We start from the raw sequence: 20,000 nt of genomic DNA, 5'->3' as shown, positions 1-20,000 counted from the left end.
AACATTAAATTAATTACCTGTTGTGTACATTTTTAGTAATGTTTTATTTTTTTTATTTTTGATGTTACGATCAGGGTTTTTTTGCTGCCAATCATCCATTAGTGAGCCTGGCCGATACCAATACCGATCGCATGTATTACCCGTAAAATTAAATGTATTTATGGTAAGTGCTATTGACATCTTAACGATATCAACACATTTGTTTGAGCAAATCAAAGTCAATAGTACACAATAACTGAACTAAAAACTATTATATGTTACTCTTTTAAAAACTTGTGTATTTGCCCTCAACGCATACTTGCCAACCCTCACGGATCTCCCGAAAATCTCCCGAAATTCAGGCACATAATATAAACAGCGTACCTGCCCAATGACGTTATAACTATAGAATGATGGAGGGCGAGTTCTTGGTTTCTTATGTGGGTTTATTGTTAGGCAGTTTCATTAACGTCCTCCCAGCGTGGTAACAACACACAACAACAGCAGTCACATTATTGTCTACCGTAAAGCAGTTCGTCTGCCGTAAACAGCAATGTTGTGACACTCTTAAACAGGACAATACTGCCATCTAGTGCATTTGATGAAAGCACTTTTTGCGTGCCACACAGCAATGCATCATCAGAGGTGGCTAGAAAAACAGCATGGTTAGAAAAATAGTGACAAATAGAACAAGGATGGACAATTCAACCCTTAACTCAAAAATGAGTAGATGAGTGTTATGTGTGTGTATATGTGTAAATAAATGAACACTGAAATTCAAGTATTTCTTTTATATATATATATATATATATATATATATATATATATATATATATATATATATATATATATATATATATATATATATATATATATATATATATATATACAGGTAAAAGCCAGTAAATTAGAATATTTTGAAAAACTTGATTTATTTCAGTAATTGCATTCAAACAGTGTAACTTGTACATTATATTTATTCATTGCACACAGACTGATGCATTCAAATGTTTATTTCATTTAATTTTGATGATTTGAAGTGGCAACAAATGAAAATCCAAAATTCCGTGTGTCACAAAATTAGAATATTACTTAAGGCTAATACAAAAAAGGGATTTTTAGAAATGTTGGCCAACTGAAAAGTATGAAAATGAAAAATATGAGCATGTACAATACTCAATACTTGGTTGGAGCTCCTTTTGCCTCAATTACTGCGTTAATGCGGCGTGGCATGGAGTCGATGAGTTTCTGGCACTGCTCAGGTGTTATGAGAGCCCAGGTTGCTCTGATAGTGGCCTTCAACTCTTCTGCGTTTTTGGGTCTGGCATTCTACATCTTCCTTTTCACAATACCCCACAGATTTTCTATGGGGCTAAGGTCAGGGGAGTTGGCGGGCCAATTTAGAACAGAAATACCATGGTCCGTAAACCAGGCACGGGTAGATTTTGCGCTGTGTGCAGGCGCCAAGTCCTGTTGGAACTTGAAATCTCAATCTCCATAGAGCAGGTCAGCAGCAGGAAGCATGAAGTGCTCTAAAACTTGCTGGTAGACGGCTGCGTTGACCCTGGATCTCAGGAAACAGAGTGGACCGACACCAGCAGATGACATGGCACCCCAAACCATCACTGATGGTGGAAACTTTACACTAGACTTCAGGCAACGTGGATCCTGTGCCTCTCCTGTCTTCCTCCAGACTCTGGGACCTCGATTTCCAAAGGAAATGCAAAATTTGCATGGTTGGGTGATGGTTTGGGGTGCCATGCCATCTGCTGGTGTCGGTCCACTCTGTTTCCTGAGATCCAGGGTCAACGCAGCCGTCTACCAGCAAGTTTTAGAGCACTTCATGCTTCCTGCTGCTGACCTGCTCTATGGAGATGGAGATTTCAAGTTCCAACAGGACTTGGCGCCTGCACACAGCGCAAAATCTACCCGTGCCTGGTTTACGGACCATGGTATTTCTGTTCTAAATTGGCCCGCCAACTCCCCTGACCTTAGCCCCATAGAAAATCTGTGGGGTATTGTGAAAAGGAAGATGCAGAATGCCAGACCCAAAAACGCAGAAGAGTTGAAGGCCACTATCAGAGCAACCTGGGCTCTCATAACACCTGAGCAGTGCCAGAAACTCATCGACTCCATGCCGCGCCGCATTAACGCAGTAATTGAGGCAAAAGGAGCTCCAACCAAGTATTGAGTATTGTACATGCTCATATTTTTCATTTTCATACTTTTCAGTTGGCCAACATTTCTAAAAATCCCTTTTTTGTATTAGCCTTAAGTAATATTCTAATTTTGTGACACACGGAATTTTGGATTTTCATTTGTTGCCACTTCAAATCATCAAAATTAAATGAAATAAACATTTGAATGCATCAGTCTGTGTGCAATGAATAAATATAATGTACAAGTTACACCGTTTGAATGCAATTACTGAAATAAATCAAGTTTTTCAAAATATTCTTATTTACTGGCTTTTACCTGTATATATATATATTGTTGCGTTTTGGACCAGTTGTTCCTTACCAGGGAATTCAAGTCACAAGTCGCTCCCAAGCTCTTTACAACACTTAAAGCTTAGTTGAAAAACCACAAGAGACAGAATAGGTATTTTGTAATATATTGGCAAAGCTTTGCAGATATATTTTTGAGACCAGTCCAGCATAGAACATTCTATCGCGCCGCCAAAATGGTCTGTCTCCCCGACCCAAAAACCCTTTCTCCTCCCCTCTCTCTCTAGTCAAAATACATGCTAGGCAAAACACATTCCAGGACTTTCAAGGTTAACACACACAGTTTACTTGCAGAGAAACAGAAAGAGAATAAATGGAAAAACACAAGCTGTTTTCAAATATGACTATGAAAGAAAAGAAGTAACACAAAAATTCGGATATATGTAAATATCTGCCTCCAACAATATATATATATGAAATACTTGACTTAATATTTCTTATATATATATATATATATATATGAAATACTTGACTTAATATTTCTTATATATATATATATATATATGAAATACTTGACTTGGTGAATCCTAGCTGTAAATATACTCCTCCCCTCCTAACCACGCCCCGCCCCCAACCACGCCCCCTCCCCGCCCCCCACACCCCACCTCCCGAAATCGGAGGTCTCAAGGTTGGCAAGTATGCCTCAACGTTTTCCTCGTGCCGAGAGAAGTACTCCCTAATTTTGTATACAAACAACAACAACAAAAATGATGTTTATATATATTTACTTTAACATTAGGGATGTCCGATAATGGCTTTTTGCCGATATCCGATATTCCGATATTGTCCAACTCTTTAATTACCGATACCGATATCAACCGATACTGATATCAACCGATATATACAGTCGTGGAATTAACACATTATTATGCCTGATTTGGACAACCAGGTATGGTTTTTAATTGATAAAATAAAATAAGATGAATAAATTAAAAACATTTTCTTGAATAAAAAAGAAAGTAAAACAGTTACATAGAAACTAGTAATGAATGAAAATGAGTAAAATGAAGTGTTAAAGGTTAGTACTATTAGTGGACCAGCAGCACGCACAATCATGTGTGCTTACGGACTGTATCCCTTGCAGACTGTATTGATATATATTGATATTGTCATGTCTGTGTAATCATGTTTTGTTTTAAGTCATGTTTTGTTTAGTTTCTGGCTTTTCACTCCCTTGTCTTGTTTGCATGATTACCCATTAGTTTCACCTGTTCCACGTTTGGACTCATTGTGCACTCTTGTTTGTCACCATAGCAACCATTAGTTTTCACCTGTCACGTCACGCACCTGTTTCACGTTTTGAGTCACGCACCTGCTTTCACTAATCATGTCCATAGTATTTAAGTTCATTCATTTTCTGTTGTTCGTCCTGACGACCTCACCACATTTATGCTCTGTCCATTCTTTCCATGTCCATTCGTCATGCAACTATTTTTGTCCAAGCCCAGTAAGTTTTTGTTCCATGTTTATAGTCTTTTTGTTTTTCATAGTTTGTTCTCCGCCACTGTGCGTGCTTTTCATTTGTACTTTTTTGCTATAGTCTTTTGGTTTCATAGTTTATTCTCCGCCACTGTGCGCGCTTTTTGTTTGATCCTTTTTTTTTTGTATTTATAGTCTTTAAATAAATCATGTACCTTCATTCCCGTCTCGCCTAGTGCCAACTTTCCGTTGCATCCCGGAAAAGCAAACACCCAAGACCAAGTCTTGACAGATATATAATGTAGGAACCAGAATATTAATAACAGAAAGAAACAACAATGAGTGTAAATGGGGGAGGGAGGTTTTTTGGGTTGGTCCACTAATTGTAAGTGTATCTTGTGTTTTTTATGTTGATTTAATTAAAAAAAATTAAAAAAATAAAAATAAAAATAAAAAATAAAAAATAAAAAAACTAATACCGATAATTTCCGACATTACATTTTAACGCATTTATCGGCTGATATTATCGGACATTAATATATTTTATTCTCCCTGTTTATGGCTAGCTGGTATCCTGCCTGGCAACCCGTTTGTTTTTGTCCCTTCCATCTAAATAAATGCCTGTTCCATCACCTCTCCATCACCCCTTTTTGCTGTTAATATGCGTGAATGTGTGTGTGTGTGTGTGTGTGTGTGTGTGTGTGTGTGTGTGTGTGTGCAAGGTAACTCTGCTGTCCTTCAAAGTGGAGTCCGAGTACACCTTTGTGGATTTCATCCGAGGAGGGTGAGTGGAATAATAATGAGCTTGCTCTCAAAGTAAAACCTCAATGCCATCCTGATGGTTGTTCTGACTGTGTGTGCATGTGTGTGTACGTGTGTGTGTGTGTGTGTGTGTGAGTGTGTTTGCATGTGTGTGTGTGTGTGTGTTTGTGCATATTGACTTTGACAAAATTACGTTTGACAAAGTTCCCGCTGCTAAATCTCATATGTAAACATCTGGATCTAACCAGTTCATTCACTTTTAATTAAAGGTTGTATGCAACCAGAAGGTGGCAGAGTGAATGTTATTCAAGCGTACACAATCATTTGTGAACCAAAAAACAATGAGGGACGTACTTTATGATGCATATTGACAACGTTGTTGTTTTTTTGTTTTGTCTTCATCACGCACCAGGACGCAGCTGAATTTCACCGTTGCCATTGACTTTACAGCATCCAATGGTAAGACACTTATTCCTGCATGATGTCATTGGAACTCAATAAAGGACCATCGAGTGCGACCTTGGAAGTTCCAGTAGAAACACTTCAGAAACTGTTAACAATTGCCCAAGACATGTAGAAGTGTTAGAATTAAATAACTAAAGACTTGCTTTTAATATGGCATGATTAATTTTTTAGATTCAATCAATCAATGTTTATTTAAATAGCCCTAAATCACAAGTGTCTCAAAGGGCTGCACAAGCCACAACGACATCATCGGTTCAGAGCCCACATAAGGGCAAGGAAAAACTCACCCCAGTGGGACGTGATGTGAATGACTATGAGAAACCTTGGAGAGGACCACATATGTGGGTGACCCCCCCTCTCTAGGGGAGACCGGATGCAATGGACGTCGAGTGGGTCTAGCATAATATTGTGAAAGTCCAGTCCATAGTGGATCTAACATAATAGTGAGAGTCCAGTTCATAGTGGATCTAACATAATAGTGAGAGTCCAGTCCATAGTGGATCTAACATAATAGTGAGAGTCCAGTCCATAGTGGATCTAACATAATAGTGAGAGTCCAGTCCATAGTGGATCTAACATAATAGTGTGAGAGTCCAGTCCATAGTGGATCTAACATAATAGTGAGAGTCCAGTCCATAGTGGATCTAACATAATAGTGAGAGTCCAGTCCATAGTGGATCTAACATAATAGTGAGAGTCCAGTCCATAGTGGATCTAACATAATAGTGAGAGTCCAGTCCATAGTGGATCTAACATAATAGTGAGAGTCCGGTCCATAGCGGATCTAACATAATAGTGAGAGTCCAGTCCATAGTGGATCTAACATAATAGTGAGAGTCCAGTCCATAGTGGAGCTAACATAATAGTGAGAGTCCAGTCCATAGTGGATCTAACATAATAGTGAGAGTCCAGTCCATAGTGGATCTAACATAATAGTGAGAGTCCAGTCCATAGTGGAGCTAACATAATAGTGAGAGTCCAGTCCATAGTGGATCTAACATAATAGTGAGAGTCCAGTCCATAGTGGATCTAACATAATAGTGAGAGTCCGGTCCAGGTCCGGGTCAGCAGCGCAGAGATGTCCCCAACCGATGCACAGGCGAGTGGTACACCCCGGGTCCCGACTCTGGACAGCCAGCACCAGCACTTCATCCATGGCCACCGGACCTGTGCCCCCCCCCCCCCCCCCCCCCCCCCCCCACCAGCAGATGACATGGCACCCCAAACCATCACTGATGGTGGAAACTTTACACTAGACTTCAGGCAACGTGGATCCTGTGCCTCTCCTGTCTTCCTCCAGACTCTGGGACCTCGATTTCCAAAGGAAATGCAAAATTTGCTTTCGTCAGAAAACATGACTTTGGACCACTCAGCAGCAGTCCAGCTCTTTTTTTCCTTAGCCCAGGTGAGACGCTTTTCGCGCTGTTTCTTGGTCAACAGTGGCTTGACACGAGGTATGCGGCAGTTTAAAACCCATGTCTTTCAAGCGTCTCTTGGTGGTGGATCTTGAAGCACTGACTCCAGCAGCTGTCCACTCCTTCTGAATCTCCCCCACATTTTTGAATGTTTTTTTTTTCACAATCTTGACCAGGGCGCGGTGATCCCTATCGCTTGTACACTTTTTCTGACCACATGTTTTTCCTTCCCTTTGCCTCTCCATTAATGTGTTTGGACACAGAGCTCTGAGAACAGCCAGCCTCTTCAGCAATAACCTTTTGTGTCTTTCCCTCCTTGTGCAATGTGTCGATGGTTGCCTTTTGGACAGCTGTCAAATCTGAAGTCTTCCCCATGTTTGTGTAGGCTTCAGAACTGGACTGAGAGACCATTTAAAGCCCTTTGCAGGTGTTTTGAGTTAATCAGCTGATTAGTTTGTGGCACCAGGTGTCTTCAAAATTTAACCCTTACACAATATTCTAATTTTGTGACACACGGAATTTTGGATTTTCATTTGTTGCCACTTCAAATCATCAAAATTAAATGAAATAAACATTTGAATGCATCAGTCTGTGTGCAATGAATGAATATAATGTACAAGTTACACCTTTTGAATGCAATTACTGAAATAAATCAAGTTTTTCAAAATATTCTAATTTACTGGCTTTTACCTGTATATATATATATATATATATATATATATATATATATATATATATATATATATATAGATAAAATTAAATAAAATAAATACTTGAATTTCAGTGTTCATTTATTTACACATATACACACACATAACACTCATCTACTCATTGTTGAGTTAAGGGTTGAATTGTCCATCCTTGTTCTATTCTCTGTCACTATTTCAGAACACACACATTATACAAATATACATTATAAAATCAATAAGAAAATGGGAGCTCTAATTTGGGAGTCTGAATTAGGATCAGAAGTTCCTATATAAACATTGCGCACTCACGTCGCCTTTTTGTATTGATTACTGCAGCTGTGCACTGGATTCATTCACAAATACAAACTACAACTCACAAACACTTAATTCAGTGAGTTGATTCACCAAAACTAACCTGTTATACAGGAGGAAAAAGCACACAGGACGTTTCAATTGTTCACAGACTGGTCGCGCTCATCAGAATGACAAGACACTTCCGGTCTGCAGGTGATAGCATTCAATTGGGAAGAAACGCCCTACTGCCCCCTACTGACCAATGTGAATACTGATAAATCTGTAATGACAGCTCCAAAAACGAATTCAAACCACAAAATAAAATAAATAAATCAACACAAAAATGTGACACATTATGGGTGGGTCACATATGCGTGTACAGTAGATGGCAGTATTGTCCTGTTTAAAAGTGTCACAACATTGCTGTTTACGGCAGACGAACTGCTTTACGGCAGACGAAAACTTGACTGCTGTTGTTGTGTGTTGTTGCCGCGCTGGGAGGACGTTAATGAAACTGCCTAACAATAAACCCACATAAGAAACCAAGAACTCGCCCTCCATCATTAGCTGTTTATATTGTGGGAAAGCGGACGTGTGAACATGCAGGCTGTAGACACGTCACTCACTATTTGGTGTTCCTTCCCGCCAGGCAATCCATCTCAGCCCACCTCCCTCCACTATATGAGCCCCTACCAGATGAACGCATATGCCATGGCCCTGAAAGCGGTGGGTGAGATTATCCAGGACTACGACAGCGACAAGCTCTTCCCTGCCTATGGCTTTGGCGCTAAGCTGCCCCCCGATGGCAAAATATCCCACGCTTTCCCACTGGTAAGGAACACTCAAACAGCTGCCATCACACTCGCACACACATTACCCATAGCGGGGTGTGGTTTGGACCAGGGGTTGTCGCTGCGACAGCAGCTGGCTGAGAAATCGCGCTCGTCTCCGTGCCAGCAGGAATTCTCCCAGCATGCCTTGCATCCGTCAGCTTTCACCTTATCCCCAAAACGACTCGTACATTTATTAATGCGGGGGTGGGAGGTGATCCATAAATAAACAACAAAACACATCAGAATAAATACACTATTTGACCAAGCTCCAATTAATGCCTCTGTTCAGTTAACCGCAGTCAATTTTTAAGAACAGCTGTGGCTGTAGGCGACCTCCTGAAGTAGTTCTGATGCTGATGGCTTTTCCCCGAATGCACCTTAACATAATTGGTGGTTAGTTGAAATGCTGTCAGTGTTTTCATCCACACATGAAAATAGTTTATAGCTCAGTTGGTAGAGCGACCGTGCCAGCAACTTGAGGGTTCCAGGTTCGATCCCCGCATCCGCCATCCTAGTCACTGCCGTTGTGTCCTTGGGCAAGACACTTTACCCACCTGCTCCCAGTGCCACCAACACTGGAAAGGCCATGTAACACAGTGGTGAACATGCCCTTTCCCAACTACTTTGGCACGTGTTGCAGCCATGAAATTCTAAGTTAATTATTATTTGCAAAAAAGAAATAAAGTTTATGAGTTTGAACATAAAATATCTTGTCTTTGTGGTGCATTCAACTGAATATGGGTTGAAAAGGATTTGCAAATCATTGTATTCCGTTTATATTTACATCTAACACAATTTCCCAACTCATATGGAAACAGGGTTTGTTTATTCTGCATATACATGAGGACTAGGGACGTACAAATATTGTAAATACCGCGATTTTTCAGTTTCAAAGTCTTCACATGAAGGTATCAATTTTTTTTTCTGCCGTTTCGTAGTCGATAAAGGGAACAGTTTTTCCTAAAAAAATAATCTAAATCCATCCAAAGTTATTTTGTTAACATACATACAAACAAACACTGGCGAAAACATAACCTATTTGGCGGAGGTAAGAAAGTCTGCGTTCTGCAAAGCGCGCACAAAAGATTTTAGTGCACATAAAAAATATTAGAAGCCAGCGAAGCCAAAAGTGAATTGAAGTGGAGTGAATTATGTTTATATAGCGCTTTTCTCTAGTGACTCCAAGCAAAAGGGTTATCCATTGCAGTGTGTATTTAAAAAAATAAAATAAAATTAAAAAAATAAATACAAGTTAAACACTTGTATTTATTTATTTATTTTATTTTATTTTTATTTTTTTTAAATAAAAAAAATAAATAAAAAAAATAAAAAATACAATAAATAAATAAATACAAGTCAAACACAGGGGCAGCACGGTGGAAGAGGGGTTAGTGCATCTGCCTCACAATACGAAGGTCCTGAGTAGTCTTGGGTTCAATCCCGGGCTCGGGATCTTTCTGTGAGGAGTTTGCATGTTCTCCCCGTGACAGCGTGGGTTCCCTCCGGGTACTCCGGCTTCCTCCCACCTCCAAAGACATGCACCTGGGGATAAGTTGATTGGCAACACTAAATGGGCCCTAGTGTGTGAATGTGAGTGTGAATGTTGTCTGTCTATCTGTGTTGGCCCTGCGATGAGGTGGCGACTTGTCCAGGGTGTACCCCGCCTTCCGCCCGATTATAGCTGAGATAGGCTCCAGCGCCACCCGCGACCCCGAAGGGAATAAGCGGTAGAAAATGGATGGATGGATGGAAGTTAAACACACACTAGATGTGGCGAAATAATTCTCTGCATTTGACCCATCACCCTTGATCACCCCATGGGAGGTGAGGGGAGCAGTGAGCAGCAGCGATTTTCGTGATTTAACCCCCAATTCCAACCCTTGATGCTGAGTGCCAAGCAGGGAGGTAACGGGTCCCATTTTTATAGTCTTTGGTATGACTCGGCCGAGGTTTAAACTCACGATCTACCACTGACTTTACACTTTTACACACTACACACCACATAATTAATGTTTTTGTTTTGCAGAGTGGCGACAACGATAATCCAAACTGCGTGGGCATCGAAGGGGTCCTGGAGGCCTACTTCCAGAGCCTAAGAACCGTGCAGCTCTACGGACCCACCAACTTTGCACCCGTTATCAACAAAGTGGCCAAGTTAGTGTTTGCCAGCGTTCAGTTGCAAATAAATATTTTTCTAGTAAAGCTGCACCTGAGGTGCTACTTATGTGATACCGTTAAAGAGTGCGCATATTTTTTTTTTATCGACCCCGATGTGTGTACTGGTGTACTATGTTCCTAACCTGCGTGTGTTTGTGTGTTTCCCAGCTGTGCATCAGAGATAACAGATGGCTCACAGTACTTTGTCCTGTTAATGATCACAGATGGAGTTATATCTGATATGGTCCAAACCAAAGAGGCCGTGGTCAATGTGAGTAAACACACATGTTAGCACAGGCATGTTTCCAACACATTTCTTCACCTAACATTTCATGCCGGCTGATATTATTTTTACTCTTGTAAACACGGTTATTCCTACCATACCCGTATTTTTAGGTTTACTTGAGAAAGTGTAAAAGCTCAAATTAATCCGAACTAATTTAAAGTCGTAGCAACATTTCATGTTGTACAATTTCCTCCTAAATGCGTGTGATGGTATGTTCTATATAGAAATGTATGCAGCAGATCTATTGATAGAATAGATAGAAAATAATAAAAAGTACTTTATTGATCCCTGGGGGAAATTCAGCACCACATTTCGCTCACAATAAATAATAAACACTTAGGCATTTTTTTACATGTAAATAATATAAATAATAAATACAGTCTATTATACAGCATTATTCACATGTGAATAATATAAATACAGTCTATTATACAGCATTATTCTTTTGTGAATAATATAAATACAGTTTATTATACAGCATTATTCATATGTGAATAATATAAATACAGTCTATTATACAGCATTATTCACATGTGAATAATATAAATAGTCTATTATACAGCAAAATTCACATGTGAATAATATAAATACAGTTTATTATACAACATTATTCACATGTGAATAACATAAATACAGTTTATTATACAGCATTATTCACTTGTGAATAATATAAATACAGTCTATTATACAGCATTATTCATATGTGAATAATATAAATACAGTCTATTATACAGCATTATTCACGTGTGAATAATATAAATACAGTCTATTATACAGCATTATTCACATGTGAATAATATAAATACAGTCAATTATACAGCATTATTCACATGTGAATAGTATAAATACAGTCTATTATACAGCATTATTCACATGTGAATAATATAAATACAGTCTATTATACAGCATTATTCACATGTGAATAATATAAATACAGTCTAGTATACAACCTTATTCACATGTGAATAACATAAATACAGTCTATTATACAGCATTATTCACTTGTGAATAATATAAATACAGTCTATTATACAGCAATATTCATATGTGAATAATATAAATACAGTCTATTATACAGCATTATTCACATGTGAATAATATAAATAGTCTATTATACAGCAAAATTTACATGTGAATAATATAAATACAGTCTATTATACAGCATTATTCACATGTGAATAATATAAATACAGTCTATTATACAGCATTATTCACATGTGAATAATATAAATACAGTCTATTATACAGCATTATTCATATGTTAATAATATAAATACAGTCTATTATACAGCATTATTCACATGTGAATAATATAAATACAGTCTATTATACAGCATTATTCATATGTGAATAACATAAATACAGTCTATTATACAGCATTATTCACATGTGAATAATATAAATACAGTCTATTATACAGCATTATTCATATGTGAATAATATAAATACAGTCTATTATACAGCATTATTCACATGTGAATAATATAAATACAGTCTATTATACAGCATTATTCACATATGAATAATATAAATACAGTCTATTATACAACATTATTCACATGTGAATAACATAAATACAGTTTATTATACAACATTATTAACATGTGAATAATATAAATACAGTCTATTATACATCATTATTATTTTGTGAATAATATAAATACAGTCTATTATACAGCATTATTCACATGTGAATAATATAAATACAGTCTATTATACAGCATTATTCATATGTGAATAATATAAATACAGTCTAGTATACAACCTTATTCACATGTGAATAACATAAATACAGTTTATTATACAGCATTATTCACTTGTGAATAATATAAATACAGTCTATTATACAGCATTATTCATATGTGAATAACATAAATACAGTCTATTATACAGCATTATTCACATGTGAATAATATATATACAGTCTATTATACAGCATTATTCACATGTGAATAATATAAATACAGTCTATTATACAGCATTATTCACATGTGAATAATATAAATACAGTCTATTATACAGCATTATTCACATGTGAATAATATAAATACAGTCTATTATACAGCATTATTCACATGTGAATAATATAAATACAGTCTATTATACAGCATTATTCATATGTGAATAATATAAATACAGTCTATTATACAGCATTATTCACATGTGAATAATATAAATACAGTCTATTATACAGCATTATTCACATGTGAATAATATAAATACAGTCTATTATACAGCATTATTCACATGTGAATAATATAAATACAGTCTATTATACAGCATTATTCACATGTGAATAATATAAATAGTCTATTATACAGCATTATTCACATGTGAATAATATAAATACAGTCTATTATACAGCATTATTCATATGTGAATAATATAAATACAGTCTATTATACAGCATTATTCACATGTGAATAATATAAATACAGTCTATTATACAGCATTATTCACATGTGAATAATATAAATACAGTCTATTATACAACCTTATTCACATGTGAATAACATAAATACAGTCTATTATACAGCATTATTCACATGTGAATAATATAAATACAGTCTATTATACAGCATTATTCACATATGAATAATATAAATACAGTCTATTATACAACATTATTCACATGTGAATAACATAAATACAGTTTATTATACAACATTATTCACATGTGAATAATATAAATACAGTCTATTATACATCATTATTCTTTTGTGAATAATATAAATACAGTCTATTATACAGCATTATTCATATGTGAATAAAATAAATACAGTCTATTATACAGCATTATTCACATGTGAATAATATAAATACAGTCTAGTATACAACCTTATTCACATGTGAATAACATAAATACAGTCTATTATACAACATTATTCACTTGTGAAAAATATAAATACAGTCTATTATACAGCATTATTCATATGTGAATAATATAAATACAGTCTATTATACAGCATTATTTGCATATGAATAATATAAATACAGTCTTATACAACATTATTCACATGTGAATAACATAAATACAGTTTATTATACAGCATTATTCACATGTGAATAATATAAATACAGTTTATTATACAACATTATTCACATGTGAATAATATAAATACAGTTTATTATACAACATTATTCACATGTGAATAATATAAATACAGCCAATTATACAGCATTATTCTTTTGTGAATAATATAAATACAGTTTATTATACAGCATTATTCATATGTGAATAATATAAATACAGTCTATTATACAGCATTATTCACATGTGAATAATATAAATAGTCTATTATACAGCAAAATTCACATGTGAATAATATAAATACGGTCTATTATACAACATTATTCACTTGTGAATAATATGAATACAGTCTATTATACAGCATTATTCATATGTGAATAATATAAATACAGTCTATTATGCAGCATTATTCGCATATGAATAATATAAATACAGTCTTATACAACATTATTCACATGTGAATAACATAAATACAGTTTATTATACAACATTATTCACATGTGAATAATATAAATACAGTCTATTATACAGCATTATTCATATGTGAATAATATAAATACAGTCTATTATACAGCATTATTCACATGTGAATAATATAAATACAGTCTATTATACAGCATTATTCACATGTGAATAATATAAATACAGTCTAGTATACAACCTTATTCACATGTGAATAACATAAATACAGTCTATTATACAGCATTATTCACTTGTGAATAATATAAATACAGTCTATTATACAGCATTATTCATATGTTAATAATATAAATACAGTCTATTATACAGCATTATTCACATGTGAATAATATAAATACAGTCTATTATACAGCATTATTCACATGTGAATAATATAAATACAGTCTATTATACAGCAAAATTCACATGTGAATAATATAAATACAGTCTATTATACAGCATTATTCACATGTGAATAATATAAATACAGTTTATTATACAACATTATTCACATGTGAATAACATAAATACAGTCTATTATACAGCATTATTCACATGTAGGTAATATTAATACAGTCTATTGTACAGCATTATTCACATGTGAATAATATAACTACAGTCTATTATACAGCATTATTCACATGTGAATAATATAAATACAGTCCATTATACAACATTATTCACATGTGAATAACATAAATACAGTTTATTATACAGCATTATTCACATGTGAATAATATAAATACAGTTTATTATACAACATTATTCACATGTGAATAATATAAATACAGTCAATTATACAGCATTATTCACATGTGAATAATATAAATACAGTCTATTATACAGCATTATTCACATGTGAATAACATAAATACATTATACATAGCAACACCAATTTAATCTGCTTTTGAATAGGTGAAGGCCCTCTTTTGAAACTGCTTTGTTTATTCAAAATAAAACAACTTTTTGTCTACATTGCCATACTCAGAAACGTCAAAATATTGTCGCTCTGTTCAATCTCAATTACATGTGCGTCTTCAAAACTGGCTGGGTAGTTCCCTCCAGAGCAAGCCTGGTCAATTATTTTGACTCTTGTGGCCAAATTTAGCGGGCATCACAACAAAATTAGACATAAATAATGTGTTAATTCCACGACTGTATATATCGGTATCGGTTGATATCGGAATCGGTATTTAAGAGTTGGACAATATCGGAATATTGGATATCGGCAAAAAAGCCATTATCGGACATCTCTCCAACTTACCAAATATGGCATAGTTCCTTGCAAAAGCAAGCGCACTGCAAAAACTGAAATCTAAGTAAGATTACATTTTTCAAATAAGAGTGATATTTGTTTATTTTCTGTCTGATAAGATAATTCTTCCTACTAAGCAGATTTTATGTTAGAGTGTTTTACTTGTTTTAAGGGTTTTGGTCCTAAATGATCTCAGTAAGATATTACATCTTGTTGCTGAGATTTGATGACCTACTACTTTTTTTAAAGTAATAATTTCTTATTTCAAGCATGAACAAAAAAAATCATGACTTTGACACAATTGTGTCCCATAATTAAAACAGATGACAGCCAAATGGACTTTGCTGTTTTATTTTCAATGAAACAATAGAAAATACTCATATAGTAGTACAGTTGGCACAGTACAGTAAACTGACAGTTATTATTTTAAACATTTAACATGTGACATTTTTAATAATTTTTAATATAAATAGTTCATGCACATTCAGATAAATTCTTCAAAATTACAATTAAAAATGTTTGTGTAAATGTGCATTGACTGAAAGAGCACGCACTTGGCGCGATGATGTCATGTTATCCATGGAAAAATGCATTTTTAGACAATATGATTTGCCTGAGCAGCTAGGAGACCCCGAGAGTAACAAGCGCTTGCCTTGTTGCCTTTCCATTAAGAACAATAAATTAGTTTTTAGTATAAGTTTGCTGGTTTCAAGAAATGTAATATCATTATGTCAAGATAATGGCACTAGCATTTACTTCATTTAAGAATATTTTTCAACATATTGAGCAAAATGTTCTCTTTTTTTTTTCTACCAAGAAAAGTGCACTTGTTATTAGTGAGGATATACTTATTTTAAGGTATTTTCGGGTTCATTGAGGTTAGCTAATTAGGGACCGCAATGTCCCTTTGGGACAGAGGACCCTATTGTAATTGTAAGGTTTTATTATTATTCCGCCGCCTATTTGAGCTGTAATTTGACCCCTTTAACATGCTTCAAAACTCACCAAATTGGACACACACATCAGGACTGGCAAAAATTGCGATCTAATCAAAAAACCTAGCCCCAAAACTCAAAATTGCGCTCTAGCGCCCCCTAGGAAGAAAACACAGACAAAACTGCCTCTAACTCCCAGTAGGGATGTCGTAGAGACATGAAACAAAAACCTCTATGTAGGTCTCATTTAGACCTACATTCCATACATTGACATCTTTCAGCAGAAATCAACAGGAAGTTTGCAATTCCCCCTTCAAAACAAAAGTTTTGTAAAAACAGTCACTTTTGCCTCTTTGAGCTGTAATTTGACCCCCTTAACATGCTTCAAAACTCACTAAACTGGAAAAACACATCAGGACTGGCAACAATTGCACTCTCATAAAAAAACCCAACCCCAAAACTCAAAATTGCGCTCTAGCGCCCCCTAGGAAGAAAACACAGACACAACTGCTCCTAGGAAGAAAACTCAGACAAAACTGCCTGTGACTTCCAGTAGGAATGTCTTAGAGACATGAACCAAAAACCTCTATGTAGGTCTCACTTAGACCTACATTTCATATTTTGACAACCCCAAGCAAAAATCAACAGGAAGTTTGCAATTCCCCCTTCAAAACAAAAGTTTTGTAAAAACAGTCACTTTTGCCTCTTTGAGCTGTAATTTGACCCCCTTAACATGCTTCAAAACTCACTAAACTGGAAAAACACATCAGGACTGGCAACAATTGCACTCTCATAAAAAAACCCAACCCCAAAACTCAAAATTGCGCTCTAGCGCCCCCTAGGAAGAAAACACAGACACAACTGCTCCTAGGAAGAAAACTCAGACAAAACTGCCTGTGACTTCCAGTAGGAATGTCTTAGAGACATGAACCAAAAACCTCTATGTAGGTCTCACTTAGACCTACATTTCATATTTTGACAACCCCAAGCAAAAATCAACAGGAAGTTTGCAATTCCCCCTTCAAAACAAAAGTTTTGTAAAAACAGTCACTTTTGCCTCTTTGAGCTGTAATTTGACCCCCTTAACATGCTTCAAAACTCACTAAACTGGAAAAACACATCAGGACTGGCAACAATTGCACTCTCATAAAAAAACCCAACCCCAAAACTCAAAATTGCGCTCTAGCGCCCCCTAGGAAGAAAACACAGACACAACTGCTCCTAGGAAGAAAACTCAGACAAAACTGCCTGTGACTTCCAGTAGGAATGTCTTAGAGACATGAACCAAAAACCTCTATGTAGGTCTCACTTAGACCTACATTTCATATTTTGACAACCCCAAGCAAAAATCAACAGGAAGTTTGCAATTCCCCCTTCAAAACAAAAGTTTTGTAAAAATCGGTCACCTTTTTTCAAACATTATCTCCTCTGAGCGCATTTGTCGTGTCGGCTTCAAACTAGCACAGTAGAGAGATTGAACCCTTCTGATTAAAAGTTGACGAAAGAGTTTTAATTACTGCTCCGGTTTGGATTGTATGTGCCGTCAAAGTCGGTCCCGTCCATCGCTGCTTGCAGCTTTAATTTGACTTGTTTTGGAAAGTCTTGACAAGCCAAATTTTCTTGTTCTATTGGCAGATAATTTTGCTTAGTTCAAATAAAATACCCCTCATTTTTGTATTATTTTTTCTTGTTTTCGAACACTGACTTTTTGCAGAGCGCCAACCTAAACGTGCTGTTGAACTCAGGTTGTGCGAGCCAGCGTTGTAGTGACGGATTAACAGCTCTAGCTCTTTTGTAGGGAAATTGAATCGATTTTGTGCTCTTTTTGTTTTTAATTCTGACCGACAAGTGTGACGGCCACTTTGGCACACGGTGAATTCCCTTCTCTTGTCTCGCTGCTAAAAAGTGTTCTCTCTCCCGTGCAGGCAGCATCACTCCCACTGTCCATAATCATTGTAGGCGTTGGACCTGCAGAGTTTGATGGTGAGTTCATTTCGTTTATATCTATTTGCAAGGGAATTTGATTGATACAACAGCAACATTGTCTTCATTCAACAGTCGTATTTCCTGTGACTTGAGAGTACGACTTGCCACTAGCACAGCGTGACTGTAAAGGATGTTTGTGGGTCGTGTTCTAAGTTCTAGCATACATGCGATACAGATTTTGTTGACATTATATAGTCATTGGACAAATGGTTAATGGCTTATGGATAATTAGTGCGAAGACACTTTGCTTGAGAACGGCCATGTACAATTCTCCGGCCACAGGAACCAAAAAACGAGTCCAAAAATGGACAGCCCTGTTGTGATTCGTTACGCTCGCCAAGCTATAATTGAAGGTGAGGGGAAGAAAATGGTCGATTTCTCTGTTGATTTCATCGCTTTCTCCCCAAACCCCCTCGGTTTTATTTTCGATCAATACCAATATATTTATTAGCGATCAAATGTGACGAGGCTGACACATGGTGATGCTTCATTAGTTGCAGCAAACGGCCTTGAATCGATGTATTTACATGTTGGAGCGTATTGAAGCTTGTGTTTAATCTCAGTGAGGCGTGACCGCATCATCAGGATTGTCCTTTTATTTTCTGTTGATTCAGCAATTCCATGCGTTTATGACTTTATTATGGGTCTACTGAAAATGTGCACTATCAACACCGTGTATGGCGAGGATGGTGTTCTGCTGACCTCGACTGCGGATGTTGTGGATCGGTGGAGGGAATACTTCGAAGACCTCCTCAATCCCACCAACACGTCTTCCTATGAGGAAGCAGTGCCTGGGGAGTCTGTGGTGGGCTCTCCTATTTGGTTGCTGAGGTAGTTAAAAAGCTCCTCAGTGGCAAGGCCCCGGGGGTGGATGAGATCCGCCCGGAGTTCCTTAAGGCTCTGGATGCTGTGGGGCTGTCTTGGTTGACAAGACTCTGCAGCATCGCGTGCACATCGGAGGCGGTACCACTGGATTGGCAGACCGGGGTGGTGGTTCCTCTCTTTAAGAAAGGGAACCGGAGGGTGTGTTCTAACTATCGTGGGATCACACTCCTCAGCCTTCCCGGTAAGGTCTATTCAGGTGTACTGGAGAGGAGGCTACGCCGGATAGTCGAACCTCGGATTCAGGAGGAACAGTGTGGTTTTCGTCCTGGTCGTGGAACTGTGGATCAGCTCTATACTCTGGGCAGGGTCCTTGAGGGTGCATGGGAGTTTGCCCAACCAGTCTACATGTGTTTTGTGGACTTGGAGAAGGCATTCGACCGTGTCCCTCGGGAAGTCCTGTGGGGAGTGCTCAGAGAGTATGGGGTATCGGACTGTCTGATTGTGGCAGTCCGCTCCCTGTATGATCAGTGTCAGAGCTTGGTCCGCATTGCCGGTAGTAAGTCGGACACGTTTCCAGTGAGGGTTGGACACTGCCAAGGCTGCCCTTTATCACCGATTCTGTTCATAACTTTTATGGACAGAATTTCTAGGCGCAGTCAAGGCGTTGAGGGGATCTGGTTTGGTGGCTGCAGGATTAGGTCTC

The 20,000-nt window shown here is 36.8% G+C and overlaps 1 protein-coding gene across 1 annotated transcript in view; it reads left to right on the top strand.

The window, feature by feature from the left end:
• The window catches only part of cpne9 (copine family member IX), a 368,575-nt gene that overhangs the window by 340,414 nt on the left and 8,161 nt on the right, over positions 1–20,000 (top strand). Inside the window, exons 13-18 of the mRNA XM_061973839.2 lie at positions 4,628–4,689; positions 5,080–5,126; positions 8,180–8,361; positions 10,390–10,517; positions 10,689–10,791; positions 18,412–18,469. Coding sequence (XP_061829823.1) covers positions 4,628–4,689; positions 5,080–5,126; positions 8,180–8,361; positions 10,390–10,517; positions 10,689–10,791; positions 18,412–18,469 — 580 coding nt within the window. The remainder of the gene's footprint in view (positions 1–4,627; positions 4,690–5,079; positions 5,127–8,179; positions 8,362–10,389; positions 10,518–10,688; positions 10,792–18,411; positions 18,470–20,000) is intronic.

Source organism: Nerophis lumbriciformis, linkage group LG01, assembly GCF_033978685.3.
Source record: "Nerophis lumbriciformis linkage group LG01, RoL_Nlum_v2.1, whole genome shotgun sequence".
In the NCBI taxonomy this organism is placed as follows: Eukaryota; Metazoa; Chordata; class Actinopteri; order Syngnathiformes; family Syngnathidae; genus Nerophis; species Nerophis lumbriciformis.
Note: the sequence above shows the minus strand (reverse complement) of the source record. Positions and strands in the feature narration are given on the sequence as shown.